At 36.2% G+C, this 18,368-nt stretch overlaps 1 protein-coding gene across 2 annotated transcripts in view; it reads right to left on the bottom strand.

The window, feature by feature from the left end:
* Window positions 1-18,368, bottom strand: part of WDR64 (WD repeat domain 64) — a 170,243-nt gene that overhangs the window by 111,388 nt on the left and 40,487 nt on the right. The window contains exons 5-8 of one of the 2 annotated variants that reach the window (XM_032644152.1): window positions 17,730-17,759; window positions 16,376-16,486; window positions 13,705-13,919; window positions 10,330-10,464 (exon numbers count right to left, since the gene is read on the bottom strand). In XM_032644152.1, the coding sequence (XP_032500043.1) occupies window positions 10,330-10,464; window positions 13,705-13,919; window positions 16,376-16,486; window positions 17,730-17,759 (491 nt within the window). The remainder of the gene's footprint in view (window positions 1-10,329; window positions 10,465-13,704; window positions 13,920-16,375; window positions 16,487-17,729; window positions 17,760-18,368) is intronic. The other variant, XM_032644145.1, reaches the window with a different exon arrangement.

The following is an 18,368-nucleotide window of genomic DNA, read 5'->3' as shown; positions in this document are numbered from 1 at the left end:
ATTTTGAACAAAACATATAAATAAAAAGATTTATTAAACTCAAAGAATGGTTGCATCTGTGTGTGTGTGTGTGTGTGTGTGTGTGTGTGTGTGTCCCTGTTTGCACATAAGTAAAAATGGAATGGGATACAAGGATAAAAAGAAAAATGGAGCTGGAGGAATCAGGCTCCCTGACTTCAGACTATACTACAAAGCTACAGTAATCAGACAGTATGATACTGGCACAAAAAGAGAAATATAGATCAATGGAACAGAATAGAAAGCTCAGAGATAAACCCACGCACATATGGTCACCTTATTTCTGATAAAGGAGGCAAGAATATACAATGGAGAAAAGACAACCTCTTCAATAAGTAGTGCTGGGAAAAGTGGACAGCTACATATAAATGAATGAAATTAGAACACTCCCTAACACCATACACAAAAATAAACTCAAAATGGATTAAACACCTAAATGTAAGGCCAGACACTATCAAACTCTTAGAGGAAAACATAGGCAGAACACTCTCTGACATAAATCACAGCAAGATCCTTTTTGACCCACCTCCTAGAGAAATGGAAATAAAAACAAAAAGAAACAAATAGGACCTAATGAAACATAAAAGCTTTTGCACAGCAAAGGAAACTGTAACCAAGATGGAAAGACAACCCACAGAATGAGAGAAAATATTTGCAAATGAAGCAACTGACAAAGGATTAATCTCCAAAATTTACAAGCAGCTCATGCAGCTCAATATCAAAAAAACAAACAACCCAATCCAAAAATGGGCAGAAGACCTAAATAGACATTTCTCCAAAGAAGACGTACAGATTGCCAACAAACACATGAACGAATGCTCAACATCATTAATCATTAGAGAAATGCAAACCGAAACTACAATGAGCTATCACCTCACACCAGTCAGAATGGCCATAATAAAAAATCTACAGGGTTTCCCTGGTGACGCAGTTGTTGAGAGTCTGCCTGCCGATGCAGGGGACACGGGTTCGTACCCCAGTCCGGGAAGATCCCACATGCCACGGAGCGGCTGGGCCCGTGAGCCATGGCCGCTGAACCTGCACGTCTGGAGCCTGTGCTCCGCAACGGGAGAGGCCACAACAGTGAGAGGCCCACGTACCGCAAAAAAAAAAAAAAAAAAAAAACTACAAACAATAAATGCTGGAGAGGGTGGGTGTGGAGAAAAGGGAACCCTCTTGCATTGTTGGTGGGAGTGTAAATTGATACAGCCACTATGGAGAACAGTATGGAGATTCCTTAAAAAACTAAAAATAGAACTACCAGATGACCCAGCAATCCCACTACTGGGCATATACCCTGAGAAAACCATAATTCAAAAAGAGTCATGTATCACAATGTTCATTGCAGCTCTATTTACAATAACCAGGACATGGAAACAATCTAAGTGTCCATCAACAGATGAATGGATAAAGAAGATGTGGCACGTATGTACAATGGAATATTACTCAGCCATAAAAAGAAACGAAACTGAGTTATTTGTAGTGAGGTAGATGGACCTAGAGTCTGTCATACAGAGTGAAGTAAGTCAGAAAGAGAAAAACAAATACCGTATGCTAACACATATATATGGAATCGAAAAAAAATCGTCATGATGAACCTAGGAGCAGGATGGGAATAAAGACCTACTGGAGAATGGACTTGAAGACACAGGGAGGAGGAAGGGTAAGCTGGGACAAAGTGAGAGATTGGCATAGACATATATACACTACCAAATGTAAAACCAGTAGCTAGTGGAAAGCAGCCACATAGCACAGGGAGATAGCTTGGTGCTTTGTGACCACCAAGAAGGGTGGGATAGGGAGGGTGGGAGGAAGGGAGACACAAGAGGGAAGAGTTATGGGGATATATATATATATATATATATATATATATATATATATATATGTATAGCTGATTCACCTTGTTATAAAGCAGAAACTAACACACCATTGTAAAGCAATTATACTCCAGTAAAGATGTTAATAAATAAATAAATAAATAAATAAATAAATAAATAAAAAGGAATAAGAGTGTGTCTAACTCAATTCTGCTCTTGAGGATACGTCACTGGAAAAAAAAAAAAAGGGAATTAGATCTTCCTAGAATCATGTCAGTTGAAGGGCATGTTTTTGCTGACCAAAAAAAGGTACCTATTAACATTTCATTAAGACCTAATACAAGCATTCACCACCTGATTGAAAGATCCTAATACTTGGAAAAGGGAGTATTGGTCCATACAAATTGTTCCCAAAGGAAAACTTGTGCCTTTCCTTTCTTGCAGTGTTAGAGTATTTATTATTATCATAGATTTTGGCGGCATGTGGAAATCAGTGTTCTTTAAAAATCCAGTCTCCACAAAAGACCTTAAATGTCTATAAGCAAATAATAATACTTTCAGTTGTTAAGGGGGTTTAGTTTTCAAAGCACCTTCACCCATTTCAGCTTATTTGAGTAGCACAAAAATCCCATGAGCTAAGAAGTTAGTATTATTCTCATTTATAAATGAGGTTATTGAGGTTCAAAAAAGTTTATAAAAACATGCTCAAGACTCTTGGACAATGAATAAGTGGCAGGCGTGATCTAGAATTCCCTTGCAAATGTATTCCTTTATTTATATTCTCTCGTAGTGAAAAGCACAGCCACGTATATAGTTTCCCCAAACTGAGCCTGGTGTCTGCTGCTCTAATGCTTTTCTTCTAAATCTTTGGATGATTTGCTCTTCACCTCACTCAGATCTCTGATCACATGTTATCTCCTCAGAGCAGTCTCTCGTGACCATCCTGTCAAGATTACTGCCTCCCATCACTCTTTATCCCATAATGCTCCTTCATGTCCACCACCTACTCACCTAAGTCTGTATTATTCATTTGATTATTTGCTCTCCCACTAGAATATGACTCCAGGAGAGGAGAGAGTTAGTCTTTTTTGTATACCATTATATCACTTCTTGGAACAGTTTTTGATCTATAATAGGCATACATTAAATATTGTTGAGAATGAAAAAATGAACCTTAGATTCCTCTCTTTCCTTTATTTCTCTCATCCAGTAGGTCACCAGTTCTTGTAAATTATACAAGAATCTGTTCTCTTTCCATCCTTACTTTCACTGGTTCAGTTCAAATCCCCATCATTTATTTTCTAAACTATTGCCATATCTTCCCAATTGGTCTCCCTCTTTTCAACTTGCCTTTCCCCAATCCATTCTCCACTTTGCTGCTAGGGTAATCTGTCAAAAACACGAATTTTATCACTTTTCTTTCTAAAGTATTCAATGGCTTCCTGTAGCCATCAGGTTAAAATTCCAACTTTTTATCATGGTATGCAGGTCTCTTCATGTTTCGCTTATCCAGTCTCACCTTTCCCAACTCTTTCTCTCTGTTCCGATCATATTGAACCACTTACAGTTTCTAGAATTCACCATCTTCTTTTTCACTTCTGTGCCTTTATAAATGTCATTTCTTTAATGTGACTATTTATCAACTCTACTCTCCTGCAACTGCTTTACCTGGCTAACTCTTACCAGTTCTTCAAAACTCAGTATGCATGACACTCCTTTTCAGGAAGCTTACCTCAATTTTTATCCACACTCCCATCCTACCTTAAGATGCTCTGAGAACTCTCTTCTGCTCCCATACAACTCTCTTAAATCGATGTCATAACACTTATCACCCTCTCTCGGAATCTATTTCCTTTCTCCCTCATTAGACATGAGAGCAAAGACCTAGTCTTATGCATCTTTAAATTTCCAACACGTAATACAGTGCTTTAAATAAAGTAACTAACCAATAAGTATTTGCTAAAAAAAAAAAAAAAAAGTGAATATTCAGCCTCCTGCTCTAGAGCTTCTTCTGGAGTCATCTATGCAGTTTTGTTCAAATTATAGGACTATCAGAAAGAGAATGTTGAATACACAAAAACTCAACAAGCTTAGTGTCTTGGAAAGACACATCCTTAAACATAATTAAAATGCAATAAGTACAAAGACTGAAGCATGAAAAGGGTACCTAACCCAGCTGGGGAAGAGGTTGCTGGGAGAGGTCAGGAAAATTTCCTAGAGTTGGTATCACTTGATCCTTAAAGGATTTATGGGGTCAGTTATACCTCAAAAAACTGGAAACAATTTTAAAAATAAAAAACTTCCTTCTTTTCAAAAAAAGAAAAAAACCCCACAGGATTATGGAGGTTGAGGTAGAAGAACTAAGAGGAAGAGTGGAGAGAGTATTTCAGGCACTGAACATGTACAAAGTCCCAACATGCAGTATCCAGGGATCAGCAAGAAGTTCAGAGTAACAGGATAACAGGAACCTAAGAACAAGGTAGTAAAGAGCAGTGAAGTGGATGAAGTGGAGAGGTTAACAGGAACCAGATAATGGGAGTGCTGTGGCAGGTGATGGAGAAGTGTGGAGGACATTGAGATGGTTGGATATCATCCTTACAAGAATAGTTTGGAAGAGTATTGGCACAAGAGGGTAGTTGGAGAGAACAGCCTAGGACAATAGAGATACAGAATATAAAATAGATTCAACAAGAAGTTTTAAGGCAATATAGACAAATTGGTGACTGATGATTTTTAGGGGTTGAGGGAAAAAGGAGTCATGTGGGGTTGCTAAATTTCTGCCTAGATGATTTGATGCATCATGGTGCCACCAAGAAAATTTTTAAATTCTATAAAAGGCATAGATTAAAAAGTGGGGGAAGTGAAGTGAAATTTAAGGGGTTATGAGATATCCAGGTGGACATAGTGAGTAGGTATACGTAAGTCCAACATTCAGGATAGCTTGGGTTTTCATTAGTATACAGGTATTAATATGTTGGAGAAGAGGAACATAACCCAAGAATTGAGTAGAAAGTGACAAGTAAGGTTGGCTAAGGACAAAACTCTGGAGAATACCACTGCAAAAAGAGCAGACACAAAAAGAGGAATCACAAGGGAAAAGGTCAGACAGTAAGATACTGGGAGAAAACTCTGGCTTCCCAAAAGCCAAGAGAATAGAGTTTTAGGATGGGTGAGATCAGTAATGCTGAATGCTCCAAGTTTAATTTCCTTTGGTCTGACAATGTAGACATTATTGGCCAATTTGAGAGTCTTTTCCATAGAGTAGTAGCCGGGTGGCTATATGAGAGAGGATTTTAGAGGGAATGAGTAACGTCAAGATAGTGGGGATAGTGAATGCAGAGTACTCTTTCCAGAATAGGTGTAGTATGATAGATCAAAGGACACTAAAGGTCAAGAAAAGCGTTATTCAGATCACAAGAGACTTGAGCATTTTAGGTTGAAAATGAGAGAGTGGGAGAAACTGAGGTAGCAAGATCCTGGAGAAGAAGTTAAGTGCAGGGTCACCAATGGAAGGTGTGTTACCAACCTCTGAAACAAAAAGAAAAGACTTAAGTCTGGGTGTGGATATAGAAAATTCTGAAAAGATCTGGGGTGTTGGGGAATTACTCCTGAGGCCACAGGGTTTTTTTTTTTTTTTTTTTTTTTTTTTGATCATATAGAAGGACAGGACATCGGTGGAGGGTGAAAGGAGTTGAAGTTTGGAATAGTCACTGAGAGGAATAAGAGGGGGTTAATCAAAGGTATGTAAAAGGATTGGGAGACTGGGCTAAGGGCTCTGCTGAGCAAGAGGGTTGGGATTTTGCTGATCGATACATTGGACAGATAGGAGTATAAATCAAGGAAGAATGCTGGTGAGATACAAACTCAGATGATTAACTTGGGATCCAGGCAGGTAGGAAGGGAAGAAAGTCAAGGAAAGGGCTAATAAAATTCAATCTACTGAGAGATAAAGGTATCAGAGACATCTCAGCAACATCATTGAGTCGGTATAGTGCGAGTTGGAGTGTTCAAAAGCTGATATGGTGAGATGTGGAGGTCTGAGAGAAGGATGCTGGAACTTAGCACCTGTCAATATTGTGCAGATCAATTTCTGATTTCTATTTTGTAATATTAATTGACAATAGGCAACTAAACATACCAATGTAAAGACAGTCTTTAAGAAGGATAAAAAAAGCCACTTCATTCATCCAAAAACCACCTAGGCACGTTTATTGTGTTTGCTTTAAACTTTCTTGTGTAATGAAATCACTGGCAAGTTGCTTTACATAGTCCCCTATATAAGACTTCTGGTTCTTATCTCTATGGGTTTGCTGGAGGACCATTATTTAGCACTTCCCTTTCTGAACTCCTATTATGCCTATAATCCTAAACCAGTCAACTAGCCTTTAACTTGCTCTTCTTTGCAACGCAAATTATCCTAGGTAGTAGTGTGCTGATAAATGTTTAACATTCATTGAGCTGGGAAAGTAGAGATGGGAGTGTGCCATTGCTTTACAACATTTGCTGTTTTCCATGGTATAAATATTTCTCTCATGGCTGATTTCAAACCAGCAAAGGGACATCTCTTAACGTGGAGTTAGGAAAAGATACAGAGTTGCACACCATTATATAGCACTGTGTTCTTCAGGACATAAAACCCTCAAGAACATAGGTAATAGTAAAATGTAGTAAAATAAATAAGAAGTAATGAGTTTTGAGTATTTACTGCCTTTGTTTTCAATATAATTGATTTGTGAGCTTATTTTAATCATGGCAGAGTTTAACAATAAGTCGGCCAAATTCCAGACATGAGCTGGCTGCACCATACTGCTGATTTTATGTCTATATTTCTTGTCTTCCCACTTAGATTTTAAGCATTTTAAGACAGGGGCCACGACTTAAACATATTTGTATTGTCCACAGTTCTTAACACATTCTGACTTAGTAAATATTTGTTGAATAATTGATACAGTTCTGGATTAAAGGCTGAACTACGTTACCTTATACAGCTTTCTGGTTGCCGTATAAACTTAGAATTACCCTGGTAAGTGTACTGGTAATATTTGTTCTGTGGAAATCATGGTTGTAGGTTTGTATATCTTGCAAATAAAAATCCTTTCTCTGGATGTTGAAGCAGAATATATTTTTTCTATACCACCACGAGGACATATTATATTTGTATATGTTTTCACAATGTTTCTTTTTTTTTCACAATGTTTCTTTATGATTATGAATGTATCATGAATTGCCAACATAGTATAAAATCAAATTGGAAATAAGGTGGCATCTAGTTCTTAATTAAATGTTTCAGAAATGTATTCCTTTAAAATGCCAGAGTATAATCACTAGCTAGTTAATTATGTCACAAAAACATAGAAATGATATTTGTGGTGTCAGATGTGGTGTCATGAAATGAAATTGTTTTTAAGGTACTGAAGAAAGTTTTTAAATCATCTCTCACTGTAATATGTTTTACACCAAGATAAACATTTTCAGCTTTTTCTACGTAAGGGGAAATATGTGTTTTTCCTGAAGACTACAGCTTCCAGGAAAACTTAAGGTAGTCAGTCATCTGACTGACTGTGATATTCTCATCTTTCATTAAATTTCTAATTCTGTTATTCCATTGCTTAAATTAAAAGCCTTGGAATTTAAAGAAAGTCTAGCTCTGTATGCGCAAAGGCTATCTTTTGTTTTCCATTTTTTTGTGAGTTTCACTAAAACTTCAAGAGGGCCTAGGAGGTATCTATCACTTGTGTTTTGTTAGGGGGTCATATTTGTCTCTCCACCATTTTTCCCAGAACTTTTTAAAGTTGTACCCTAAATGCAAAGAGAAAAAGAAAGCAAGACTGTCTCATTTCAACTCACTGATTCTTTAAACAGAAAAACAAATTCAGAAGAAAATGATTACAATTGAGAAAGTAAGTTTTAAGAATGGAATTGAATCACTAGGTAAGGGTTTTGCAGTTTTAAGTTTTTACCCATAGTGTTTTGTTGTATTTTATCTCATTTTTTCAGTTTTGACATATAATTGTAAGATGTTGAAACTGTATAACATGAGTTGATATATATACACATTGTGAAAGGATTCCCCTGAGTTAATCAACACATTCATCATCTCACGTTTTTTTTTTTTTTTGGTGTGAACATTTACATTCTACTTTCTTAGCAAAGTTCAATTATACAATACAGTGTTAACTATAGTCACTACATTTTACATTAGATCCTCAGACATTTTATAGGTTTTATAGAAACCTCTATGAAAGTTTACCAAACTTTTATGAACCTTTCCCTATGGAAAGGGAACCCTTTCCCTGGTGATGACTGTTCTACACTTTGTTTCTATGAGTTCTACTTTTTTTTGGATTTCACATATAAGTGATACCATGCAGTATTTGTCTTTCTCTGTCTGGTTTATTTCACTTAGCATAATGCCCTCCAGTTTCATCCTTAAAACAAAGTTTAAAGAAGACCTTTCGCTTCTTGTTGCAGCAAATCAGATTCTAATTTGTGGCTCAGTGCATTTTTTTAATAGACAATTTTTTAAAAGCAGTTTTAGGTTCACAGAAAAATTGAGTGGAAATTACAGAGATTTTCCATATGCTCCTGCCCTCCCACACATGCATAGCTTCCCCCATTATCTACATCTCTCACCAAAGTGGTACATTTGTTAGAATTGATGAACCTACACCTTGACACATAATAATCGCACAAAGTCCACAGTTTACATTAGGGTTCACTCTTGGTGCTGTACATTCTGTGGGTTTGGACAAATGTATAATGACATGTGTCCACCATCATAGTATCATACAGAGTATTTTCAAGGCCCTAAAAATCCTCTGCGCCCTGCCTATTCAACCCTCCCTCCCCCTGCATCCCAGCAATCACTGATTTTTAATTGCCTATCCACAGTTTTGCCTTTTCCAGAATGTCATATAGTTAGAACCATGCAGTATGTAACCTTTTCAGATTGGCTTCTTTTATTTCGTAATATGCATTTATGACTTTTCATGGATAGCTTATTTCTTTTTAGTGCTTTTTAGTGCTGGATCATATGGCAAGTATATTTAGTTTTGTGAGAAACTGCCAAACTGTCTTCCAAGGTGGCTGCACCCATTTTGCATTCCCACCAGCACTGAATGAGAGTTCCTATTGTTCCACATTCTTGCCAGCATTTGAGGTTGTCAGCGTTTTGGATTTTGGACATTCTAGTAGGTGTGTAATGATATCTCATTGTGATTTTAGTTTCCACTTCTCTAATGATGTAGAACGTGAAACATCTTTTCATATACTTATTGCCATCTGTATACCTTCTTTGGTGATGTGTCTGCTCAGATCTTTTGCCCATTTTTTAATCAGGTTGTTTGTTTTAGTGTTGAGTTTTAAGAGTTGTTTGTATATTTTCGATGACTGCCCTTTATCAGATATGTGTTTTGCAAATATTTTCTCCTAGTCTATGGCTTGTCTTTTTGTTCTCTTGACAGTGTCTTTTTCAGAGCAGAGTTTTTAATTTGAACGAAGTCCAGTTTATCAATGATTTCTCTCATGGAGTGGTATCTTAAAAGTCATTGCCAAACCCAATATCATCTAGATTTTCTTCCAGTTTTACAGCTTTGTATTTTATCTTTGGGTCTATGATCCATTTTGAGTTGTTTTCCTGTAACTGGTATAATGTCTGTGTCTAGATTGAGAGTTTTTATCAGGAATGGGTGCTGGATTTTGTCAAGTGCTTTTTCTGCATCTGTTGATATGATTTCCTTCTTTTTTAGCCTTCCCTAACCCCAGAGAGCTCCCTTGTGCCAACTTGGGGTCCTTGCTCCCATCACCAGCCCCAGGCATCCACTAATCTACTTCCTATTTCTATAAACTTTTCTTTTCTGGGCATTTCCTACAAATGGGATTATTCAATATGCAGTCTTTTGTGTCTGGCTTCTGTCACTTAGCATAATGTTTTTGAGTTTTATCCATGCTGTAGAATGTATCTCTCTTAAAAAAGTATAACAGCTGTTTTATAGTTACTATATATTCGTATACCCTTGCTATATATCAGTATAACTATTAATAAATACTTAACTAGGTAGAAAATAAGACTACACACTATTCAAACTCATCTGTCTATAAGAAAGCCATTTGGTGTATTTATTACACATAGAACATGATGGTTGTTCTACAGATACAGGCCATTGACTAGTCCATTGACCTGTAAGAATGATTTTTAAAGTATAAAGTTTTACCAATAGAACTATATTGATTTACTTTAATATTGATTTACTTTAATAGAATATAGCAATAAAAAACAAAGGAGCAAAACTGCTTCTAGGAGGACACATCATGTTCAGATTTGCATGAGTAACTTCAACTTCCTCCTGAAAATCTAATTAATCTTGTTGAACAAATGGAATACTTAACATCTGATATGTCTAAAAACTAGTTTAAAAGCTCCAAGGCTGCCATGCATTTCAGGAAAACACCTGAAAGTCACAGAATGTTTATGTATATAAACAATTGTACTTACAAATTATCCTCAAGTCTCTTCAAGGATTCCAAAACTAATGAATGAACACTGTCTGCAGAGCAGGATCCAAAGCAATTTAGGGCTGAAATGTATCTAATTTTCATAACCCAGTCATTATGTAGCTTCCTTTTAACACTGAGAATTACAAGAAAAAAAGGAGGTTATGTTAGACTCACAAACACATCATGTTGAATTTCTCTTTGGTATTTCACTTTTACTTTAACCAAATCGCAGCTCTGAGCTGTGGTAAAGCCTACATGTGTAACACTATCCTATGCATTATACTTTCAATTGTTCAACTATATGATCGTCATCATATTTTAAATGAAAAAATAAAAGTTTATCATCAGAGTTTGAGCTATAGATTCAGAATTAGAGGAATAATCTAGAAGAAACCCAGTCTAATATTGACATGATCATCCTTACCCTACTGAAAAAGTTCTGATCGTGTAAATGGAGGACTGTGTTTTATACTGTTTTTTTATCTTGTATGAGTCAATTCATTTTCATATTTCCCATGAATACATTCAAAACTGAAGAACTAGGCAGTTTATAATCCCAGGTCACTGGTAAAGCTGAGGCTCGGACAGCCTTCAAAGTCTTTGTCAAAGGCTAGCTCATCAGTACACAGGACATTTGAGGGAGAAGTTTAGCACTAGAGGCCAAAACTGCCATAAAATTCTTCTTGTCTTAACCTGGAAGAAGCCATCTTCATGGTATTTTATTTACTCATATTTTATAGTGTATTTGTTTCCTCATCCACAAACACTTATTGAGCACTTATTGTATCCCAGGTATCAAGGACATAAAGATGATTAAGGTAAAATCCTTATCACCAAGTTCCTTAGATTGTAGTTGAGAAATAGACATATTTATAACTCAAGGCAGGAAAGTTTGACAATATTGGATTAAACAGAGTGGGAGTCAGGGGAGATTTCTTTTTTCCATGCCAGATTGTGTTAAATTTTGAACTCTGGATACTGGCTAGTTCTTTCTTTAATTTCTACAATGTTTTGCTTCAACACTCAGCTTATATACATATACACTTTAGTCTCAAATAATTTGTCATGTATATAATGATCAGCTGCATGATTAAATCATCTACAAAAGAACCAGTATGAATTAGCATTCATTTAACTGTACTCACATTCCTCAAATTCCCCCAATCCCATTTCTAACATATCTGTCTAATGGAAGCAGAGATGGAAAACAGGCCATGGAATTTTCTGACAGGTGATGCACATCTCAGTAAAGAGAAGATTCATGTCTCAGCATCTCTTCTAAGAGCCTATCATAATTGGAATAAAGTGCTTGATAGTAAATAGAGCAGCACATCACATACTGGGAAACTCCCCCATCAGAGTTTAATACTTTGGTGGAACTAAGTAATACTGCTAATATATGAAGGATGGAAAATGGAGCCAGATAATCATTGTGTCATTCTTAGGGTTTCAGCAATGGGCTAGTCTTAATTCCGTTGTAGCAATAGATGTAATGAGCTTCGAATTACATATTCTATCTCTGGAATAAAATATTTGCTATATTAATAACAAAATATAATCCTGTATTTTTCAAAGTTTTTTTCTTATTCTAAAAGGAAAATTTTGTTTGTACAAAATTTAGAAAGCAGAAAACCATAGAGAAGAAAAGAAAAATCACTTCTCTGAAGTTCCAAAGAGAATCATCATTAACATTTTGGGATATTTACATTCAATATTTTTCTTTCTAAGTAGAAATACGCAGACATACAAATAGACACATATACATACTGACACATATACATAAATAAAACTGGATTCAATGTACATAAAAAAATAAAAAGTTTTTTACTTAATATTATATTATGAACATTTTCCATATTATTAAATATCTTTCAAAATATAATTTAATGGAGATGCATGGCATTCTCTAATATGGTTATACTATGATTTACTGAGTACCCTTAATGCCTTAAATATTTTTTAGGACTCTGACAAAAAATGAAATTTACATATAAATGTATTACACATGTATGGACATATTTATAAAATATGTAATTATATTTATAGAATTTATATTGTATCTCACATTTATATAATACCTGAATTATTTATTTAAATGATTACTTATTAAAATTAATCATTCCCCTATTGTTGGACACTAGATATTTTATTATTAGAAATAATGCTGTGATAATCATATATTCTTAAACACATGGAGATCACAGGTCTCAATGTATAAATGTTTATTAAGACACCTGATGCATCTGCCCAAATTGCTTTCTAGAAGGGCAATTTTTTTATACTTTCACCACCAGCAGTATGCGAGGATGCCCATCTCACAACATCATACCCATTTTTTTTTTTTTTTTTTTTTTTTTTTTTTTTTTGCGGTACGTGGGCCTCTCACTGTTGTGGCCTCTCCCGCTGCGGAGCACAGGCTCCGGACGCGCAAGCTCAGCGGCCATGGCTCACGGGCCCAGCCGCTCCACGGCACGTGGGATCTTCCCGGACCGGGGCACGAACCCGTGTCCCCTGCATCGTCAGGCGGACTCTCAACCACTGCGCCACCAGGGAAGCCCCTCATACCCATTTTTAATCTGTTCTAATTTTATGTGAGAAGTTGTATATGATTATAAGTTGTACTTCTTTGATTAATAAAAAGGTTGTATTTAGTATAAAACTTGTATTTCTGCTAATAAAAGTAATATATGCCTTACTCTAAAAACTTCAAAAACACTACAATTATAAAGCAGACAATAGAAATCACCCATAACCTCATCAGTTGGAAACTGTTCTTAGCATTCTTGCCTGATGATCAGTTTGAAATGTTTATTGACTGCTGTGTGGGCATGTGTGTGAATTATCTGTTCATCGTCTTTGTCAGCTTTTATCTTGAGAAATTATTGTTTTTTAATTGAGTTCTAAAACCTATTAAAGATTATTAACCAACTGTCTGTCATATTTGTTATAGATATTTATCCCAGTTTGTTATTTACTTTCAAAATGTTATCTTTTGATGTGTATAGTCAAATCTATCAAACTTTTTCTTTGAATTCTGTATCCATTGCTTTTATGTTTAGAATTGTCTTCCATATTTAAGTACTAGTAAACAGCCATGCATGTCTTTTATATTTTATTCATGATTTAATTTTTCACTGAATTCATTCAAGTACCTATAGATTTTCAGTCAGTAGCACTTAAGATAGGAATTTCAGTTGCTAATTTTCCTGTCTGTCTTCCCTATTATACCGGAAGTTCCTTGAGGTAAAAAACATTTCTTTTTCAGCTTTGTATTTAAAATCTCTACCATGGGGTCTGGCATATTATTTTCACTACATAAATACTTGAACAATGTCTATATTAAAACAATTGGATTTTCCCGTAATACCCTTACCTTTTAAAGTTCTTTGAGTCTAACACCTGATATTGTAATTTTTTTTTGGATTTTGCCTGCTTGAGTCCAAAGTCATCACTATTTACTGTGAATTTGCTCACAAAACCACCATCGTCCCCCAAGAGGATGTCATCTTGGCAGAGCTGGTCAGGCAGAGACACTACACACACACAGAGGAGGCAATGATCCATAGGTTTTATGACAAAATAGTTTTCCTAGAAACAGAAGAACACTTTTAATAAGTTATCGTGTTGCTCTAAATATCTAAATATTAAATTTAAATATTGTTCTTATTATTTGATAAGATTTTACTTTCCGATGTTTCTCATTTTAGATATTCCCACTGTTAAAGGAACTTGAAAGAAACAAAGTTAACTAAGTAGAAGTTAACGAATGAACTTCTCACTGTGAGCCCAACATTGTGCTTTTGGGTGTTTTGTGGGGAAAAGTGTGAGGTACCTGTCTCTAGCTCAATAAATAATGAGATTTTCTAATGTATTACTGTGAACATTCCTTTCTTGAATTCGTAAGGCAATATTAACAGGAAGCATTAAAAAGTTCAGGTGTTAAAAGACCATTGAAATTAAAATGGATGGTAAATAGGAAAATCTAATATCAAAGTCCCAATTACTTTACAAGGAGAAAAATATCCTAACATCTACATTTATCCAGAAATACTCAGCAAGCATTTATCAAGCTGACTCTATACTATTGAACTGGGTTCACTAAGCTATATGGCCATTGTTTTCCTGGATCTTAATTTCTACCTAAGGAGAAGAAAAAAGTATTTTAAAAATTTTAAATTTGTTTTGTTTCCTGTAGAATAAGTGAGACTTGAGCATATTTAGAGGTTCATTCAGTCTTTCAACAAATATTTATTGAGCACCTACAACGTGGCAAGAACCATTCTAGGCATGGGCTTATGGTGATGAACAAAAATTTCTGACTTTGTGGAGCTACTGTCCTAGTCGGGGGCGACAGATGAATTAAACAGATAATTCCAGATAATGGGATGTGCACTTAAAAACATAAGCCAGAGCGTTGTGATAAAGAGTGACTTAAGAGGTCATTTTGGGTCCCATGGTCAGGGAGGGTGACCTTGGATCTAGGACCTGAATTGGTTGAGAGGAAGATTCAGAAGAGGTTGAAAAGAAGGATCCTAGGAGAAGAGATTAATGTCAAAAAAGATAGAAAGGGAAAAGGCTATGGAGTCTTGTCCTGGACAAGGAAGGAGGGGATGGGGGGGTGTCAGATACAGGGAGTGTCAGATATTTTGTCTTTAGAGAGAGGAAGGAAGAAAGAAAGGAAGTAGTGTTGTATTGTTAGTTAAAGCTGTAGGTGGAGGGCTGGAATTTGAAAGAGGACAAGCCTTTCAGACTCAGTATTCTCAGAAGCAGGAAGAAGTTCACCTGTCGAAAGGGAAAGGGCTTGAGAAGAATAATGGAATTTTGGAATACTTGCCAGGAGTGGGAAAGTGAGTTGGCAAGAATCAGAAAGAGATTGATAAATGCCCCTGAGTGCTCAGGTGAGTGTGCAGACCCTGAATTTGTAGTGATGACAAATAGTGTGGCTCTGAGTTTTTCTCTAGCAGTGCTTAGCCACTGCAAAGGAGCAAAGAAGGGCTATAGCATCTATCCGAGATTCAAGTTTTGAAGGACAGAGATTTAAGAGATGATCCATCCAGGGGGTAATGTGAGAAGGGAAGGAGGGAAGAAGCAGGGGTACTGAAGAGTGGAAGAAGATGCTTTCAATGAACTGGAGGCTTCTATGAGATTGAAAAGCAAGAGTGAAAACAGGAGAGAGCGGGAAGGAAAAGAAGTTGTAATCAAACTATACGACATGAGATAGTGACACATCACATAATAAAATACATTAAGCAAACAGCTGCCTTCTTTAAAATCACCTTAGTATCATTAGTTGGCCAATATTGTAGACAAGAATAGGAAGTTTACTATTTTACTGAGACTAGTATGGCACAGAGGAAGGTTAAATTATTTGTTAATCCTACATGTCCTTCAAAGTCAGCCTGCTTCCTGAGGGTGTTTTTTTAATAACCCCAATGCTTAGTGATCTCCCCTCTCCCTGAGTACCTGTTCTTTTTTACTGTATAATTTGCTGTACCATTATATTATATATTATGTTTGTTTGTGAGAATCTTCAAGATTGAGTTTTGTTTGAGTGTAGGGAACATGTTCATTACTTCTATATGTCTACAGATGCTCAATAAATATTGTAAATTGGTTAAGTGGTAACGTATCACTAACTGAGGGGATTAACATTAACATCTGCCCATTTGATTTTTTGCCAGGATTAGGCATTTGATTTTAGTAGTTTTCTTGCCAAATGAAGCTGGACTGAAGAGAAAGGCTTTGAACTGATTAACATGAGTATAACCAAAAAGATAATACGTGGATTCAGAGAAAGGTATAAAAGAAGAAAGGAACTAATCATTCTCTCTCAAAAACAAAACAAATTAAACATACACTAAATGGAAGAATGTTCCCTTTTAATTAAGACTCACAGAATATTGATGCTGGACTTGATTATCTTAGTTAAACTCCCTCATTTTATATATGAGGAAACTGATGTTCAATAGAGAAAGTGTGTTGTTCATTTCCTCCCAGTATGGAAAAGACAATCCAATTTCTTTGAGTATCTCTTGGCACAGTACCTGGCTGCTCCCTTGAGCTTTATAATCCCAGACAATAATGGTCCTTTCAGTAGTAGCAACAATTCGTTTCAGCTGAGAGAGGTAATCACAACCTGTAATCCAGGAGGTATCCTGATAGAAAAGCATAGGATTGGCATGTTGTGTTTTGGAGTATATTGTGTTTTGTTTTATCACACAATGGTGGCTACTAAAAGAGCAGATTACTTACATTAAAAGCCCCATTTTGCCCCCTTATTTGCAGAGGAGCCACACAAGGTCTCTTCTTCAATGTCCTGAGAAGAGGTTTCCATCTTTTTCCCTTTCACCCTCAGCCTGAGTTTCTCAGAACCATCATCTGGAGAATGACACAGCTAGAGCCTGGCACAGCTCCCTGGAAGCACACAGCCACTGACCAAGCAGTCATCTTTATGCACTGTTCTTTTACATGAGAACACTTCTGCACAGGAACTCAGTGGGACTAGATTTAGGGCACCGATTAAGTGAGTTTTCTGGCCCTGTCCTCATGCTTAAATTTTTTAGCTGGAAAAGACCTTGGTGGTCATCTGGTCAGTGATCAAGTTGAGGTCAGTGAGTCTGCCTTGTGCTTTCCTAAAGTCACCAGATTGGCATGGCTAGGATTCATAATATCTCTGACAACACACTACTTTACGAGAACAATGGCTCCCACTTGTGAGTGTCTTCTGTACCAGAAACTGCTGCCTGTGTTTCAGGCATGCCCTTGAACCTTCTGTAAAACCCATTAGGAATTTTAAGAAAGTTTCAGAAATGGAGGCTCCTCTGCATGGCACCCTCAGTGCATTTCAGTGCATACAAGCAGGGTGAAAGTCAATCATTCTCCATCTATCATACAGCCATGGTGGGATTCTGAGAGCAATTCACCATAGCTTTACAATATCTGCCACAAGATTACTGTTCCAGTTAGCAATATGGATTAAATAAATTACAATATTGCACTCAAGTTTTTTATGCTGTTTTCAAGTTTAGAATAAAATGTTTTCAAATAATTTTCACTGGCTATTTCCTTGTTCTCACAACATGGGTTTTGTCTGTCTTTCACTTTCCTCAATAGTGAGCACTTAGAAAAACAGGCGAAGATTTTAAATTGAAGCTTCCAAGGAGTAGTCAGTTTCCAAACAATGCTCTACAATCAGATTAACTCAGAAAGCAAGGTCTGTGTCCTCTTTGCTATTGCTCAAGGTTTAGTTTGGATCCTAGTCAATAAAGATAAAGCTACAGTCTATGAAAACCTCTTATTCTCAGAGTGTATTCAGGCTCTTCATTGAGATTTTGATTAGTTATGGAGGAACCATCATCAGTCAGTTTAACTTAATTAGGAATTTTTTAAAGTACTTACTGTAACATTGGTGCTGGTCTGAACTCTCATCTATAAGAAAAAGGAAGAGAATAATGATCCCCAGCTGGCACTACAATTAAAGATGAAAATGCTGGCTCTAAAGCAACACGGTACCTCTTTGGTTAACCTCACTTGTCATTTCTACCTTCTGTTAGTCTCCTTGTTCCTTCTGCCTCTGAAAAATCTAGCTGTAATCTAGCTCTGTAAAATAATGCACTGTTTGCTTTGGGCAAGTTTATGTTTCTGTGGCTTGTCTTTAAGCCTGGTCACTATGCTCTTAGGCTTAAACTTTATTAGTTATTTGTTCCTTCTATTTGCAAACTGCCTCACATTCTTTAGCTATTCAGAGCAACCTTTGATACCAAAAATTGGGACTGCAAAATAATACTAACAGCAATGGCAAGAACGGTAAACAGGTCAATATGAATATAGATTGATACAGAAAAAAAAACTTTTCATTTGAGTTATCTCTCAAGTTACTGAGATTTAAAAACATTCTATCCAATGGGCTTTCTCTTTTATTCAATAAATATGTATTGAATGAATATCATATCCTAAGTACTATGCTGGCTGAGAATCATAGATTTATCCAAGCAGAACTAGTATGTATTACTTGAGCAGCCTCTTATACCCTTAAAG

Source organism: Phocoena sinus, chromosome 1 (assembly GCF_008692025.1).
Source record: "Phocoena sinus isolate mPhoSin1 chromosome 1, mPhoSin1.pri, whole genome shotgun sequence".
Classification (NCBI taxonomy): Eukaryota; Metazoa; Chordata; class Mammalia; order Artiodactyla; family Phocoenidae; genus Phocoena; species Phocoena sinus.
This window is presented reverse-complemented; position numbering and strand designations above follow the sequence as displayed.